The 18,187-nt window shown below is 42.2% G+C and overlaps 1 protein-coding gene across 3 annotated transcripts in view; it reads right to left on the reverse strand.

Annotated features, from left to right (window-relative positions):
- GRM7 (glutamate metabotropic receptor 7) overlaps positions 1–18,187 on the reverse strand; it is a 308,873-nt gene that overhangs the window by 23,281 nt on the left and 267,405 nt on the right. Inside the window, exons 9-10 of one of the 3 annotated variants that reach the window (XM_069811770.1) lie at positions 8,287–8,533; positions 2,457–2,549 (exon numbers count right to left, since the gene is read on the reverse strand). In XM_069811770.1, the coding sequence (XP_069667871.1) occupies positions 2,479–2,549; positions 8,287–8,533 (318 nt within the window). In that variant the 3' untranslated portion in view covers positions 2,457–2,478. Of the gene's footprint in view, positions 1–2,456; positions 2,550–7,254; positions 7,367–8,286; positions 8,534–18,187 lie in introns of those variants that run through there. The other 2 variants (XM_069811773.1, XM_069811772.1) reach the window with 2 other exon arrangements.

Genomic DNA, 18,187 nt, shown 5'->3' on the forward strand with positions numbered 1-18,187 from the left:
TCAGACTGCTACCCTCAGAACATTATGGTCCTTGCTCACCAAGTCCAGAAGGCAGCAGAGGGAGGAGCTGTCTTTCTGGGACTTACGTGATCCCATCTGCAGTGCATGAGCATCTCACAATCATCATCCACGGGAGGCAGCACAAGGGGAAGGGAGCGTGGCACCACTTGCCAGCCTTGCACTGGGAGGCTGCGAAAGCCCAAGGGACAGATCCAGGTCTTTCAGATATCACAAGCACTTCAGTCGCTGGACTGCCTTTTCCTCCTGACCTGTAAGCATATTGCTTGGTGATGGATCAGGAGAAAAGTGCTGCAGATAATTCTACAGTGCCAAATGTGACACTACAGCTCTACAAAAGCATTTGATGTTTCTTCACCTTGTTCAGGTGACGGACAATTTTTTTCCCTGACCCAGATACCATGTAGAGTTTTTCAAGCCTTGTATTTTCATCAGTCTCAACAGTAAAGAATTCCCATTTGTCACTCACAGGAAACAATTTAAAAGCATTATAAATGCATCTCTCTGTGCATCACATAGCAGAAATTGATATAGTCAAGTAACAGCTTAAGCACTATCTTCATACCTACATAAAAATATGTTACTAACAAAACAAGTGTCAATTTACAACTAAGTTGATGTTTTCCTCATATCATTGCTTTGCTTTTAATACAGTATATTGTTTCTTGCTGTTTTTTGTTTTGTATCCCTGGAAGAACAAATCAAAACATAGCAACCAGAGCTAGAGCAATCAGCCCAGCTGGAACCGAAGCACTCACGGGTGAGAAATGGAAAACAATACCTGATGCGGAAGAGCACTGGTGGGGGCAAGACCATCACCAGCCCAAACCATCCTTGACTGTAGCATTTTTCACAGCTTTGTGGGGCCCAAATTTTAAAATCTGCTTCAAGAATCTGAATGGCCAATCACTTTTTATAGGACTTGGATGACAAAATTATTTGTGTGCCTTTGCAGACAGCAATTCCTTATATTATACAATAATGTTACATGGAAAAAATAATTTTTAGAAATCTGTGTGAGGTCCTAATTCTTTTAACTTTAAATGGTTTTTAAATTTTATTAAAAAAAGTGATTTCTCCTGAGATTTAGGGTGCCTTCTATCTCTCTCCTATTCTTCTCATCGCCTTCCTTTAGCAATTTCATCTTCACACAGTTGCCCTTTACTCTTTCACATTTGATTTGCAATAATACTTTGAGCGGCCCCTTCTCTTCTCCAACTACTTTGTTATATTTCCCTGGACACCAGCCACCATCAACCTTTCTGACTCTGGCCCTCTGGTAGAGGCAGGTCATCCTGGTGTTCATAAAGAGCTTCACACCTTAAATAAGGCTTTCTGCCTGAGCTCTGTAAGTTAGAATAATGGGCATGATTCAAATACAATGAAAAGCAATTTGAACACTTCACAAGAACTTGAGCTGCATTGAAACTGGAACTGTGGCAATTTACACCAGCTAAAGATATTAGTATTTTTTTTCCTATGACTCAGCGACTCAATTCAAACAACATTCCTACCTTTGCTGATACAAGTTCTCACCTATTAGGGATCAGCTAACCATTCTGAAGGCTGTATACAGCAATTTCTTCTAGCACCAACCGCACCATACCGCAGTAGTCAGGCCAGCACCTTTCATACCTGGGCAAAGCCCCAAAGGAGTGGGCAAAGCCGTCTGAGCACACACACAGAGTTGCAGATATGAGAAATATTTATTAATGGTTGTTAGTTATTTGTCTCCAATATCAAATGCTGTCTCATTCCTCTCATTTCACTAGAAAAGCAGTAATTCCTGGCTGATGAAGTCACAAATACGAAATTAGCTCACAAGATCACCACATAGGCAGTCACAACACTCAGGAAAAGCCAGCCCTCAAAAATTGTTCACTCGTGGTTATACAGAAGTGGTCACTGGGATCACCCACAGTGAAAAAAAATATTTTGCAAACTTTTTTTGAGCCATTTATAATTTTAGAGTAAAGAAGATTGCTCACAAGTTAGCAAATGTTATTTTTATGCTGCCAGGCAGCCCTGCTGGTAAAGCTGCTAGAAATGACTCAGAAAACATCTTGTTAGTTGTTAGATCTGACTGCCATAATTAACTTTTGATCATTTGTTTGTTCCTTTTTAAATTGTTATCAAATACCTACATCTTCAAAGACTTTATTGGCAACCATCCCCACTGGTGGGAAGTAGAAGACCACCAGTCTCTTGTTTCGCTGGGCACAGCACAGGGATTAAATCACCCAAGTCCCGGGTCTCCCTTTTCCAAAGCCAGCCCTTCACACGGGAGCTTTTGGTAACGGATGTGTGAACAATTTTTAAGTTAGATACTTGTTTTAACATAGCTGCACTAATGCACATTCATCATTTATTTATGTATAGAATAATAATCATAATAATAATTTGAGAATAAAGTAATAAGAAGCTAGATTTTTCCTTACCTTTTTGGAAAGCAGGCAAAAGCTATACAGTAGGTGGAAGAGTGTACCAAGTAACAGATTTTTGAACACTCTTTCTTACTGGTGGTATGCAGTCTACAGGAAAAGTAAATACATTGGTATGTATAATATGTCTGTTCACAATAAACTCTTCAAATTTTGCCCTGTCATGGAGGCCATGACATTAATCCAACCGAAGAGCTCAGATTAGAGCAGCGACAGTGGAAAACTGAGAGGCACCACTACATGAAATGAACTCTGGGTTAGAAATAAATGAACCAGTTCACAGAAGTTCAGGTACCTCTGAACATGGGAGCAGCTGCTCAGAAAAGAGCGGGTCTGGTTGATTTTTTTTTTTTTTTTTTTTTTCCTTCCTCTCCCCTGAACAAACTCTGGAACATTTTGGTTTTAGTTTAAGACTCCCCAGTCCTTCCTCACCCATGCAGTCACTCTCAGGTTCCTCAGCATCATCGACAACCATTTTAGTTTTTTTCCTCAGAAAGATGGAATAGGCAACGTCATGTCAGTGATGTTAAGGATGAACAGGAATGAATACACAAACACACCAGGGCACAGCACAGGAGCATTTGCACGGTGGTGTCTGCATGTCTGTCCGAGACAGGAGATGCTTGTGTTCCCCATACACTATCCAGAGTTTACTGATGGGAACCCACAAAGTCAATGTCCGTTCTCAATGCATGGAGAAAAGCGAGGATGGGCACACACTGCTCTTGCTGGCGTTGTGATAGAGAGGACCTGACAGTGCACAGGAAAGCACTGTTTTAAAATAGAAACGTGCAAACGGTGCCTGGTCTGTCCGGGGACAACAGACAGTGATTGCACTTCACTACTGAAAACTGAATCAACAGCCAAGTAAGTTCTACTTAATGCTAAATAAAGGAGAAAGAGAAAAGATCTTCTTGAATATGTCTGTACAGGTACTGAGCCCTCAAAGCACCTGCTAACTGAAAAGTCCACAAAATTATAACACTACTGAAAATTAGACTGAAAATTGTAAGTCTTTAGGCCTTAAAGTTTTCTGGCTAGTCCATGGTGACACCGTTCCTTTGCCACTTCTCAACAAATCTCAACTAAACTCCTTGGGGAAAGTGGTCTCCCACGAGCTGCTCCATCTTTCCAACAGTTGTTTGTCACTTTGATGCACTCGGTCTTTGCCACAGAGATGCTGCACGCCTCCTGCTCACTGCTATCTACTACTGGGCTACTGTGCACCTTGATCTCAGAGCCATTCTCATAGATGGTGAGATTTTTCCCATGAGACTGGAAATGGGGACACGGGAAGACCAACACTCCCTGTGCTGCCAAGTCCCGATAAACCCTATCCCTGCAAGAAAGCATCTTCCCAGGAGAGCCGCTCCCAGGAGGCACTGGGCAGCTTGGCTTCCTTCTCACTGCTGCTTCAAGAGGGAAATGCATGAAAGCAAACGCCCTTGAGTAAGGTCTGCTCCTCCAGCCCCCGAGAAGCACAACCTCCTCATTACCAAACCACCAAGACGCTGATTTCCCTGTCGCTCTGTTTGGTAAAGCTGTGAATTAAAACAAGTTGCTAGGGAAAAGGAGTAATTACATGTAAATTTCAATATAAGTTAAGTAGGGGTTGGGGGTTCAAATGTTTTTCTCATGGTCTGACACTCAGCCCTTGCAGCAGAAACACAAGCAGACAACCAAGCAGAAGCACTCACTGTCTGTTCTACTTCAGACTTGATAAGAAGTGTCTTCTCGAATAGTGTGAAATTCGACCAAAGGCACATGAGAGCAGAATGAACTCATTACACAAATGGAAGCTGCTGTGCACCAAATTCTGCTCATCTGACTGCCGCAAACAAGTATTAGCAGGAAAAAGCTGTTGAATGAGTAAAAGCATGCACATGCCAGATGGCAAACTGGAATGATTAAGAGAGTTTTCATAAGTAATGCAGTTTTAGATTGAAAAGCTTTGCTTTAATATATCCCATTCAGCATGAAAGCCCTCCCAGGTCATGGCTGGGGAGCTCAGCTTGTGAACCTTCTTGCTTCACATATATCATAACAAAAAGCTGTGACACAGTGGGTCCTTATTCCTCCAGATGGGTGGGATATAAGACCACTGCATTTCAAGGGATATTCCTCCCATGTTAATGTTGTTTCTTCTTTTATACTCACACTAAAACCCCAGTGCTTGAGCCCAGCTCTCCTAAGTGCTCTGCACATTTTTTCTGAGCTCAGGTTCCTGCAGCTCAGCCGAGAGTTGTGTGCAGTGTTTCCGTAGGATGCTCAGCACCGCTGCTGAGGACCACCTGCTCTTAGGAAGCCGTGAAGGCTCAGGTAATTTATAGGCCTTCCAGTTTTACATGCACACCTTCAGTTCATTAGGCATTCTTTTCAAGTTAATACTAAAACATGGAGGTTTTGTTCAAGGCTATTTTTCTCTAAACCATCCACATCTTGCTTTTGGTTGTGACTCTGGCATATAAGTAGGACAGGTCATAAATTTGGGCTTAGTCACCAAATTCCCCAATGTTTGGAGGTACGTGAATCCCATGCTGGTGGCTCAGTGCTAATCGGTTCTTAGGAAATATGAAATATGCGTGTATTTTCAATAGAAATGGCAACTCCAGTCTCCAGTACCTGAGCAAGCCATGAACAGCAGCATCACCAGGAAATATAATAGAAAATCAAACTGGAAAACCCAACTGTACTTTTCCACTTAGGAGAAAACACTTGGTAGCTAAGCCAGATCAGCATCCAAGTTAGCTTTGCACAGTGCTGGTGAGTCTCAGACTCTTCCTTTAATCCCTTTCAATTAATTTACTTTCAGCCTGACACGGTGAGCTCCAGGGGAACCTGCCACAGAACCCACAACCAGAGCTTCCCACCCTGTGCCCCTCAGAGCAGCAGATCACAGGCAGGCAGGGACGCGCTGCGCTCCGCCAGCTCCCTCCGCATCTGTAGGTAACTGTTCGCCGTCCGTAGTGGATCGAAACCAGTTTTAAAAAGAGAGACACTGAAAAGACATTCTTTTTGTTTTCTTTTGAAAGAAGATATTTGAGATTTTTAAAAATGCTCCTAGCACTGATGCAAGCATCTGGGGCAACTTTTTATTCACATTTCCTACTTTCCAATGGTAAAATTCGGAAAATTTCCCCATCCATCCACTGTATAAAATATTTTTTGAAGTTGAATTGCTATGAAAACACCAAAAGCTTATTTATTTGTGGACACCATATTCAAAATTTCACTGAAAATGAAGTTTGGGGAGTTTTGCTTGCATGACATCGGTTTTTTTGAGTTCATTAATATGGTTTTCAATTTTTCCACCTAAAAATGGAACTGTAAACATTTTTTTTAAACAAAATATTCAAATAATAAAAAAAAGAAACTCAGTTTAGGTATTCAATGAATTACTTGTATAGACATACGTACTGAATGTTGCCTAATTATGGGGTTGATTGACAATCTATTGAACGCTATAGGAAAACTCCTATTAACTGTTGTAATAGCCTACGCTGGGACTAAATGTACGCAAATACTGTAAGTACAGCAGTAGTTTATTTCATTTGATTTTCTAATAATTTCTATCAACACACATATCCAGGGAATGAAATAGTAGTAGTAGGTGCAGCTGATAATATGAACATATGGTACTATATATATAAATAATTAAAAGATTTAAAAGAAAATTTATTTTCCAAAGCATAAAAAATTTAAAAGCCCAGTACTTGGAGAAAGACATAGAAATTAATACTATTGCACATTTCCTGACTGGCTAGGTTGAACAAACAAATTTATATGCGTTAGAATCCTACATGTAAGCAAATGAGTTCACAGAAAGCATTCTCCCCTCACGCATACTAATTTTGAAGTTGTGAAAGTTTTGCTCCCTGTGGACTTTACCCCAGCTTTAAATCAGTGTTAACAAAACCGGGACTGAAGACTGGATGCTTAAGGCAGAACCTGATGGATCTCAGCACGCATGGGGGATTCTGTCCCTTACTTCTGCCTCTGAAAAACATATTCTAGTATATAGTCCTGGATGAAAAAATGTTGTATTTTATCAGAAATACAGGGGTTTAAGTGAGCAATCTTTCTTTTTAATAAACATATCTCCTTCCTCAGGGAAAAATTTGACTGTTCTTTGGCGGGGGGAAATATTCTCAGAAGTCTGAAACCAGCAATAAGATGCAGCACAGGAGAATGGGACCAGGAGGGGAAACCCGGAGCAGGAGAGCCCCAAGCTGTTGTTCCCACGGGGGGTCTACCTCTGTTTCTACATTGAACATTTAATCATCAGAACTTTCATATTTTTCTCGTTGTTCAAGTCTTTTGAGTGGAAATTTTTAGATTTTGATTTTTCTGGAGGAGAAACTAATTCCAGCTCATTTGACCAGAACAGCAATTTGTGAAATGCAGTTCAGCAACACACACTCACCTGCCCTTTCCCAGCTGCCTTTCCAAATCCCTTCCCCTCCTCCCTCTTTCTCTCCCTCCATCCTCAAAGGCCTTTTCCGACCCGGCCATCCCAGAAGCAATCCTCCCCGAACACGTGGAGGAGCAGTTGGACTCTGCACACCCCAGGGCTGGACCTCAGCAGCAGCAGCAGCACAGCGAGGGGTAGATGCAGAGAGCAGAGATGATGGAAGGGGCTCCTTCACCGTGGCCTGCGTTACCCAACAGAAATGGGACTTGGCAGAGGGCTCCGCAGCTCTCACTCTTGCTGGGTAATACCCCAATGTGGGAAATAGAGTTATTTCCTCTGGCAGTGAGGGCTCTGTTCAGTATGACTGGAGGAGGCATAATATGGCCCTTAATTTATGAGGAGCATTTCCTTGCTGTCTTATGTCAGAATCATAGTTCAGATAGTTCAGTTTCCAAAGACAAATTTTGTTTTCCCAGTTAGAATGTGTTTTGTATACCTGCATGATAAGACATCAGAGAAAAATACTCAAGGGGTGAATAAAGGGAGGAAAAGTGCTGTGTCAATAATTTGCTGGCTGTTTCCACTTTGCTTTGACAGCAGAGTTTCTGCTTTGAGGCAGATATTCAGACAGCAGTTAATAGACAAGAAGTGGCAGGGATTTCAGCAGCAAATGGATGAACGGATCATGGGCAAGGAAAGGGCATTTCTCCACATTCAGATCTGTTTTTCATAAAAACTGCAGACATGCCTAAACCTTTCCAATATGCTACAAAGTTGTGCAGCTGTCTCCTTCCTCAACTCCTTCCAGATTCAAATGTAAATCAAATTTGATGGCCTCAGTATGTAATTTTGTGCTACAATATACCATGCTATACACATTAAGGAAACTGGAAGCATCTTTTCGATCTATTTTCCTTTTAAAGCAGTGGCAAGGTTTGCATTAGGACCGGATAAAATCCTTAAATGGGAATCTTCAAGGATTGTGAGATTTTTGCAAAGAAACTTTGCAAGAAACAAAATTATAACTCAGGTTAGCAGAGTTATCAGTGAGTTTGGTGCTTGTCTCTCCATCCATCCTGGAAACTGTACCTGCCAGGGTTAGGAAGGTTTGCGTTTGACACAGGCTGAAGGGTCCAGTACTCAAGGATGCTGCTGATCTCTCACTCGCAGAGGAGGGAAAGGAGGAGGAGTTACTCACAGCTACCCAACATTTTGCGAGGAGTTGCTGCCAACTGGCACAACTCAAAAAAGTCAGGAGGAAATGGAGAATTTAAAAAAAAAAAAAAAAAAGTATGCGAGACATCAAAAATCTTTAACTGAGAAGACCAAATAATACGAAGACCCTAAACCTCAGGTATTGGTCAATGCCTCCAAAACCCCCAGCCAGCCAAGGAACAGAAGAGCAGCAGTACTTACTGTTTGGGTCTACATTCTCACACAGCTCTGTTTTGGCTTCGCCGTTGGGCCTGTCGCTGGGTTTGTGCGAGAGCCGTGACGACATGGTCGCTGCTGTGACCACAGCCTTGAAGCTGCGTTTCCGTTTCTGGACGTTTAGCTCAGGGTGGAAGATGATGATGTACACCTTCGGCATGTAAAGCATCCCCAGGGCCACTGAAGCACTTAAGTTCATGGATATTGTAAGTGTGGTAGTTTGTATGTAGAGCTAGGAGACACAACACATGAGACACTATTACAAATAAGATGACTGGGAAGCAGGCTGCAGTACTTCAAACACTAAGTAACCCTTTAAAAGCCTTTTTTAAGGAGTTTGCAACCAGAGATACGTGAGCTGAGATCTTTGCACTGCAAACCCCCGTGAGGTCCACCACACATCTGCTACCTGTGGTATTGACAGCCTCTTCGGAGACTCGATGCTGGAACAATTACAATTTCTGCTGTACGCTTATGGTATAGCTTCTATTTGTTTACTTAAAGAGTGAAGGTCAGATTTGGATTTCAATAATGCTGGTATAAATTTAAATTTCTGTCTACTGTAAGTTATAGAAGAGGAGCTGTAATAATACAGGTTAGTAAAAAAATCTTACTTTTTTTTAAATTTGAGGAAGGTGGGATTTTTTTGTTTTTACTATTATTCTCTACAATTCATTGAAATACCTTTGCAGAGAATACACAATGATTCGTGCGCTTGTGACACTCAGTTATGCTTATTACGAAAAAATAGTATATATGCAAGTCAGAGAACAGGTACTGCCATGAGATGGGTATTCAAAGAAACCACAAGGATTTAAAAATGTACTCTGCAAATATACAGTGGTGGAAAAGTCTTTTTTTTCCTTTTTAAAAAATTTATTATCTTTTCAGAGGACACAATACATAAACAATTCTCGCAACTTAAGAGGATTAGGTTAAACAGTTAAAAGTTAAAAAGTGCAGAGACAGCACAATACAGGTATGAGGGAGCTGAAGAGGGAGCAAAGTCTCTGCGGATCCTCTTCAAAAATTAAATATACAGTAAATCCATATAGATGGGAAAATGATTACACGTTGAGGGTGATTTCTTCAGAACACTATTTCCTGTTCTCCTCCTATTCAGTGCTAATCATTCTGAATTTCTGATGGAAAAACTCCATGAATAAATATAACGGCAGAGTAAAATGCTGACTCTGTCCAGGTATTTCCAAATCCCCATCTTTAGAAAAATATGAATGTCTCCAGACTTGCTAGTTCTATCTACATAACAGTTGATATCATAGTGATTAAGACCACCACTGGAAGCAATAAAATGCCTTACAGAAAATATAAAAACATGCTGTGCATGGATGTGTCACCAGCCAGATACACACATGCAAAACTTAAAGTGCTTTCTCAGTTTCTATTTACTCATTATCAGAGGGAAATGACACTGCTGTTGTCAGAAATTTTGCCAAAGCCAGGACATTGGGACATAACCCATCTCATCTTGTGAAAGGATACCCTGGGCCAAGCTACACCACTGGAGGCTGGGAGGGAGCCCAAGGGGTCACCTCGTCTAAACCCCTGCCCAAGAAGAAGCCATTCACACCAGAACGACTTCTGACAGGTCACCCTGTCTACCCACTTCCTAAACACACCCTCTGACAGAGGTTTCACAGCCTCCTGAGCAAACTCTTGCAAAGGTCTCCAAAACATTCAGTCTGGACCCGAACAGAGCTGCTAATTGTCCTCCACTGGTGGCACGGGGAGCAAGTGGCCACCACACCCTCCTCTCACCTTCTTCTACATATTTAAATCATTACTGTCTTTTGGAGAACTTTTAAAGAGCAGTATGGTGCCATGTTGCCCCTTGGTCTTTGACAAATAATGGGGTAATTTCTCCTAACTTCAGCCACTGGGAAGATCTCGGGTCCTTCCGTCTCTCCCTAACCTGGACACTGCTGTCAATCCGCTGCTTCACCAAGATGTGATAATCCAAACCGAGTGTAGAGCTGGAGGATTATTTTCAGAATTTATCTTACAGCACTGCTGTGAAACACGATGTTTATTTTTTGCAGTCAGGTAGCGTAGTTGCCTGCTGCTCTTCACCACGGGGTTACTACCCAGCTGGTTGCTCCTCACCTTATACCTTGCAGCTTAATGTTGTTACACTACAAATATATATATTCTATACCTTTATTTCCATATACATAAACACTATGTCTATTTATCTTATAAGAACATTTAAAAGAGAAGACAGTTTGCAAGGCATTTGCTTCCTTGGAGCTGATCCTCCTTTCAGTTATGTTCACATAAATCAGCTGTAACTCAATCGGGGTCAAGTGCCTTGCATTGATATAAATAACACAGACTTAAATATTTATTAAATAAATTGAATAGCTCTTTGAAAATTGGAAATTACATCTATAAAATATAACATTTAAGGGCCGCAGGATAAACAGGAAGATACCCTTCAAAGTGTTTGCAACTTACTACCAGTTTTTTTCCTTGCTAAGTAAGATAATTATTATCTCTATTTTATAAAGAGCTCTTGCAATTGCTATAGGAGCTGCAGATACCAACACCTCGAAAGGCCGGGAAGATGCTGTGGACTGCATACTTGACAAATTACATTACATCTAGGGACTGTCTGGTTCCCAGCTCTGTATTCAGACCACACATCTCTCTGCTGACACTTGGGAAGAAACCTTCCTTAAATGAAGTCTGCAGTCCTTTTGGTTTAGCCTGAAAAGGATGCAGCTCTGTAACACATGTTTAATAAGAATTACCTCTGTTTCTATATACAAGATATGTAACTAAACCTGACAGACACTGAATACCTACTAAGCAGAATTACTGAATGAGATCTACATTGCTACAAGGTTAGAAAAGATCCGTGTCAGGGAAGAGCTCTGTCAGAACTACAGAAGATGTATCGGTACTTCAAAGTGGTGTTTTGATCAGCAGTTATCTCAAACGACTTGAACTCGCAGAAAGTCTGTTCAAGTAGCCATATGGTGAAAAAGGCACAGTAATATTTTGAAACTAACTCTTGATTCACTTCCCTAGAGAACATAAAAACCTTTATACAGAAAGCAGGAATTTGGACCACAAGGGGGAAAAGTGACAAAAAAGCTAACGGCACAACATTGCCAGCATGACACGCATCATTATTTGTTTATGTTCCACAGACAGAAATAGCATATTTATGTTTGATTACAGATTTTGTCCACCCAAATCCCACTTCTTCTTCAGCATGGAAAACAACAGCTCCCCGCCATAGGAATTTTGATGAACTTGTCAGTTAAACAAAATAACTTTGTATCACCACACTCATAGACATATGTCATAGACACACTGTGCGTGACAGCAACTAAAAATCCTAGAAAAGCAGAAGGAAAGATGCATTTTGAGTAAGAGCTACTTTTAAAAGTGCTATGTAGCAAGATGTTTTCAAATGGGTCCTCAGCAGAAGTATTTGTTACCTACGCGTGGCATTTTCTGAATTTTGGAACAGCTCATGAGTGGGATATGCGATACTAAGGTTTCTTATCAGAAAGAGAAGCTAAGAACAAGTGAAGACAGTACACACCAAGAGAAGAGGCTCCTGTTTGCACAGCTCCTTTGGGACAGGACACTCTTGCACGGGAGCCGGGTACCAACATTTGATGAGCTTGTGGTTTTGCAGGTACGATCAGCCACCAGCAAAACCCCACCACCAGAGTCATTCGCTGTCCTCTGAGCCATCGCTCTCGACCACGGGTGTTTTGGGTTGGTGGGCACAGGTTTCCTGAGACATCGCGGGAGATTGCTCCCGAGTGCTCGAGCACCTCCACAGCCACGTGCTACGGCCAGCGGCTTCCCTACGTGGCTTTCCATGGGCTACACCGGTGAGGATCTGGTCTTACTTGGAGGTGACTTACCCTGGGGATGGTTTGACCCAACATTTTCCCCTTAATCCTGGGCTGCTGTGATTGCAAAATGGCAGAGTGCCACTAACATTTTCATCTAGGTGCACAGAGGTATTAATTTTTACTTCCTTCTGCTATTAAGGGGCAGAAGGTTAAACAATTATTTAATCAATGGGGTCTTTTGCAGCACCACACCAGCAAAGTTTCCTACCTTGCAAATGCCGATGGGAGATAAAAGGAAAGGGAGAAAAGAACTTTTGTAGAACAAGGCAAGATGAGTGACACACAATGCTTCTCATGACAAATGGGAGCTTTATAAAGATAAGGGAAACTAATAGATATGCTTATTATGCAGAGCCTTAGTTTTATGTATTTTATCTCTGCTTTGTGGCTTTACCAGTCAAACATAAAAATGCAGTTTACGTGAAACTATTTCATTTCTTATTTCACTTCTGATAAACTCTCTGAAAGCGTTTTAGATGAATGCAGGTGGATGACTTAAAATACAAAGGGTAAGATTTAACCGACAATGGGAGTCATGCATGCCTTTTATTGCTGGCTGGTGAACCTGCTAGTTTCAAACCTGATAGCAAATTAAGAAACTAAGACGCAGATTTAGTGAGAGATGCTCAAACTTGACGAATGAAAACTGGGATTGAGCAAAGTATTGCCAGTGGAAATCAAAGCTTTCTAAAATGAATGACATGTTGGTCTCTGCAAGCCCACTCCCACGGAGGGTTTGAAGCCACGCTTGCTACAACATAAGGACAAAGTAATTCTGGAGGGTCATCCTCAGTCACATCTCTCCTTCTCTCTCTCAAGCATACTCTGAATTTTGTCAATTTTTAACTCAAACTTAACACACTGCAGTTACAAAAGCATCAGACTTTGAAGCAGTACATTGGAGAAAACTCAATCCTGAAGATATCATTCACATGCAAAGGCACCTAGATTTTATCATTTATTTTACATAAATGATTTCCATTTGAATTTTAGATTTCTATGTTTTCCAGATTCTTGCTTTATTCATGCAAATGACAAAAATTACCTTCAAAACCTTGAGAGAAAATTAGACTGGTCTTGAATACACACATCTAATAACCAGCAATTTTTATAGAACAAATTATATCAATGGACAATTTTGCATGAGCTAGGATTACTCTCAGAAGTAAAGAACTGCAGGATCAGACCTTCTGTTCTTTGCTAACCCAGGGGACTGATTTCCAACTGCTGGGCCATAATAACTGAACTTATAGCTGCAGATCTTAGCAAAGTCTCTTTAGGAGTCAGAAACAATTTTTGCAGGCTAATGCTTTGCATTCGCAGACTAATCAGGAGCAACTCTCCTTTTATCTAATTCAGCTTTCTAATTATGCAGTGAATTGTGTTATTTTGTAATATGGAAACAAAGTGGTAACTTGAGATATTTTTGGACTTTGTTATCACAAACCAATTTGTCTCACTTTTATATGGGAATTAAAACAAGTGTTCTTACATATGAAGTAGACAGTTAATAAATCTCCCAGAATACTCTTCCAGGTCATCTGAAGATTTAATCTCATTCTCCACATTATGTTGTGCAAATATAAGAATGGGAAACATTTTTTAATAAAAATTAAAATTTGCTTCCACTGCATTATATGTTTGCAAAGATATGGAAAGTAAAAAGACTTGAATATAAATGTGTTCTCAGACATTTTAGTGTCTAATGCCTCTACCCACCAAAGTTACCACATCATTTTAAAGGCAAATAAAAAAAGGAAAATACCTGTTTTCCACTGAAACCTGCGCTTCTTGTACTTTGACTTTAAATTGGCTTTTCTTAGGAAGGACAGCACTGCCTGTCTACCTCCAACAAAGGTGTTGGCCTTTCGTTACCCAAACCGCTGCAAGGGGCTACATCGCATTTCTCATAGAGCAACGCCAGTTGTTATTATGGTGGCCTACGGCCAAGACCCAGGGCAGATGTCACTGTACAAAAATCTCCAGTCGCAAAGCACCCCTAAAACTACGCTAATTCAAGAGAGACTGAAGAATCAGCAGCTGCTTGCATCCCTCTGGGGACCCTTTCTGCCCCTCCGACCGCAGCTCTGCGTGGCAGGGCGGACAGGCTGCGGCCACAGTCCCACATTGGCTACGTGGGGGGTGAAGGTCCTCCAGTGCGACCCCCTCCTTTTGGCAGCACCATACCCTCAACTGAAAAACAAAAACCAGCTGTAAAAGCAAACGCCGTTCTCATTTCCTTAGACAGCTTGATTTATGGAAGTTTCAGGCAACAGCGACTTTACCCAGGCAACCATGTCTTTCCACAAGGATTGTACACTTCTGTTGTCTGAGAAATATAAAATATTATGTGTGAAGCAGTCCTGTCAGCTCTCTTTACTGACCTGGCTCAGTAATCCTCTTTTCATGCCCCACTGAGGCTTTCCAGCAGCCCATGCACATCCCAGGTTCCCGCCACCAGCTCCCGCAGATACAGACATACACTCGCTTTCTTCACTTGGATGGTACCAGTTCAACTGCAGATAATACCACACCGCCCTGAAGCTTATCTCCTGACGACTTCCAGGACCCCTGCCTCCATCCCCATCCTTTTAAGCATCATAATCTGCTCAAGCTGTCATTTAGCAGTGACCTTTGGAGAATAGAACAGTTTGAGAAAACCCAAAACTCTTTTCCTAGATTAGAAGGTTTTAGGGTTTTAGTAGCGCTTAGAGAAAGCGGTTTCCCTTTCTTTTAAGCTAACATTATTTTGGAAAAAAACCCCAAACACCAGAACCACCCCCCTCCCCCCCGTGGACATGAGGCTCCAGCATTCTGCACAAAAGGGGCAAACATCTGGCAAACAATCCAAAAGACAGAGATTTCCAGTGGCAGGAGGTCACTTAATAGATGAGAGACAGTGACTATAGCACTCATCCGCTGTTCTAACCTACTGCTCCTAATGGTATTAATATAATCCACACTGTATCAGTAGTTCATCATACTTTTATAGCATTTGAATATTTTATAGGCAAAAAATACATGCGCATGCCAACACATCCACTCTATACTTATGACAAACTCTAAAGGTTGCAATGTCAAGCAGTCAGGTGCTGTGATGTTAAACCAGGGTTCTCTGTACTGCTTTAATTTGGTCTCCTGGTACACAGGTGCTACGATACAGCCATCAACTAGATGATCACATGTGCTTGTTCCTCAGGACTCTCTTCATTCATGGATGATTATTTAATACCCTCTTTTCTCCTCAGTTTTCAGCCTGTTAATTCCATTGCCAATAAGTATGCCCTTTGATCTTTGTTGTGAAGATACAATGCCTACTTTCTTTGTAAGATTTTTACAGATTTTTGCCTATCATCTGTGCTGTTGTGCTGTTTGGTGTGTACTTTTCACAGTGTGTGGAAAACAACCGTGCTCCTCTGCAGAGGCGAGCATCAGCGATGCTTCAGAAACACAACTCAACAGCAACGTGAGACAGGCAACGGCACGTAAATTGTGACGCTCACCAAGTTTTACAGATGACAACGGATGCTACCCAAGGGACGTCTGATAAACAAATCATAGTAGTTATGCTGATTGCAGTTATTACTGTACAAAATAGCAAGGCACACAAATAGCCTTTGTGAAAAGTCTATGGGAATGTCACAGAATCAGTCATACCATTTAATTATAAATTCTGTGCTTAGTAATTATACGAAAGGTGACACTGAAGGAAATGATGGGATTTTAGTTTCAGAAAATTTCCCTTCAACAGTTGGTTGTTTTGCAGGCTGACAGCCCCAGGGTGGTTTATCAAACACACAAAGCTCACGAACATCCCCACCAGAGCTGCTCCCGGTGCCAAGGCCAGGCTCAGCGGACGGGCTGCGCGTCCCCGGCACACAGGGCTACGCGCGGCATGCGGGACACGTGGGCTTTGGGGCACGCGTGCAGCCCCATGACATTTTCCCAAGCTGATTTTCAAGCTAAACCCCATGTTTGTTCTACAGCTCAACACGGAGCTTTGTGTGCCTGACAGGAATCATTTTACCAGCTGGCTGCGGCTAGACCTGAGGTTGGATGGCTTTCATCAGTGAAAATAGTTGGTCTATTAAGTTAGCGTCCTTTGGAAATTCTCGCAATATTACATCTGGTAGATCAGAAAAAAAATGCAGGTTAACTTAGTGGGTATATTTCAGCGTAATGGAAAAACAAGAATATTTCCACAGGAACAGCAAGCACCCAGAGAGTAACATCACAGTTCCCTCTGAGATGTGAAAGTAAAGAAGATTAAAGTTTGGAAAGTAGCTCCCCAAACTACTTTTCTTTTATACCCAGTAATAACAACCACATCTCACTCTTTCAAGAGGTCATCAGCTATCTGCTGGCCCTCACTAAGCAAGAGCTCATATCAGCACAGCGCTGAAATCCAGTGATGGGAGCAAACATTTATCTCGTGGTGGCAGCTGTGCAGTAATGAGAGGGACCGCAGAACCCGAACCCCCAGCCAGGCACCCTACCACCGGCACAGCACACCAGAAGGGGAACAGTGGGGAATTCAGTGAGCCCAGAAGAAAACCTTCTCACACAGGTGGGGAGAAACATTTTGCCTTTTAAATTAATTTTTTTGTTAGGGCAGTTTAAGACAACTCTTTCTTCCAACAGGTTCATAGGCCTTTGAAGGCTTTTTTTCTTTGCTAACAATAAAATGACTAAATATCACAGACTGTTCCACGCTTTTTTTTAGCTGCGATCTCTGTGTTTATCCTTACAAACCAGAAATTTAGAGTTCCAAATAAACTACAGAAGTAACAACTAATAGACCATCACAAAAACATTGTGTGCCTGGATGAGTTTCTTAACCAGAAACAACTATTATTCCTACTAAGAGAACAAGGGGGGAGCTGAGAAAAGATTCCGATCTGAAGAATCGCCACCGTTGAAGCAGAAAACAAAATGGTATTAATCTCTTCAGGAAACTAGCCAAGCCTCGCATGCTATATACACTGCAACATAGACTCATCAGCTAAGTTTCCACAATTTCATCTCCAAAGGTGACCAAAAGCAAAGTGGTCGTTAGCAGGAAATATTGCACTTAATGACAATATTCAGCTGTCCTGTACACGGGGGACTCAGTCGAAGAATTACTTCTGTAAACATTGGCTTCGAGGACTATAAATAACCATTCACTATTGCCCAGTTCTGCTCTAGTTCTGGGAGAGATTAAAATTCAGTGTCTGTCTGCTGCCATGGGAGCAGTAAATGCAACACCTGGCGTGGAGTTTGGGCTGGGCAATGGTAGCCCATTGAAGGTATCACTGGCCAGCTCTCCCTGGGGGTACAAGGGCCGACAGGAACGCGAGCGTGCACACCCCCTCGCTGCGGGGAGCTTTACACCGAGATGGCCTCAGACACCCTTTCAACCTGTGGCGAACGTGCACCTGCATTGACTGCAATGATGCAATGCAACCTACTTTACCGATACGGTCTTCTCTCTGACATGCACCAGCTTCAAAAAATACCTGCAGGGAGGCAAAGAAGATCTTTCTACTTTACCCAGAGAGCCCTTAGAAACTACCGCAATGGAGCAGGACCCCCTGAAAGGCAGCAGTCCCTGCATGGCACGTGCCTTCAACAGCTCACACGGGGACTTTCACAGGCACTTTCCTGAAGGATCCACGAAGCCATGATGCCCATGACAGCAATTGGTTGAAGTTGCAATGTCAGTATTTATACCAATAAAATGAGAACGCCTCATACAGACGCATCTAAAAGACTGACTTGCTGAGGGCAAAACCAAAGTCAAATCAAGGAGCTGGATGCTCCCGGAGACATCACCATCATCGCTCCAAGCCCACCTCACCTCAGGACCCATACCAAGCTCCCACAAACAGCATTTCTAAACAGAAGCGCAAACCCCTCACGGTTACCTTAATTATTCAGCTGTGAAAGGTCCGTGTTCGCGCCCAGCACTCTGCAAGCCTGTGTCCCCCCAGGGTCCTCGGCCCCGCGCC

The sequence above is a fragment of the Haliaeetus albicilla genome, chromosome 24 (genome assembly GCF_947461875.1).
Source record: "Haliaeetus albicilla chromosome 24, bHalAlb1.1, whole genome shotgun sequence".
NCBI classification, from domain to species: Eukaryota; Metazoa; Chordata; class Aves; order Accipitriformes; family Accipitridae; genus Haliaeetus; species Haliaeetus albicilla.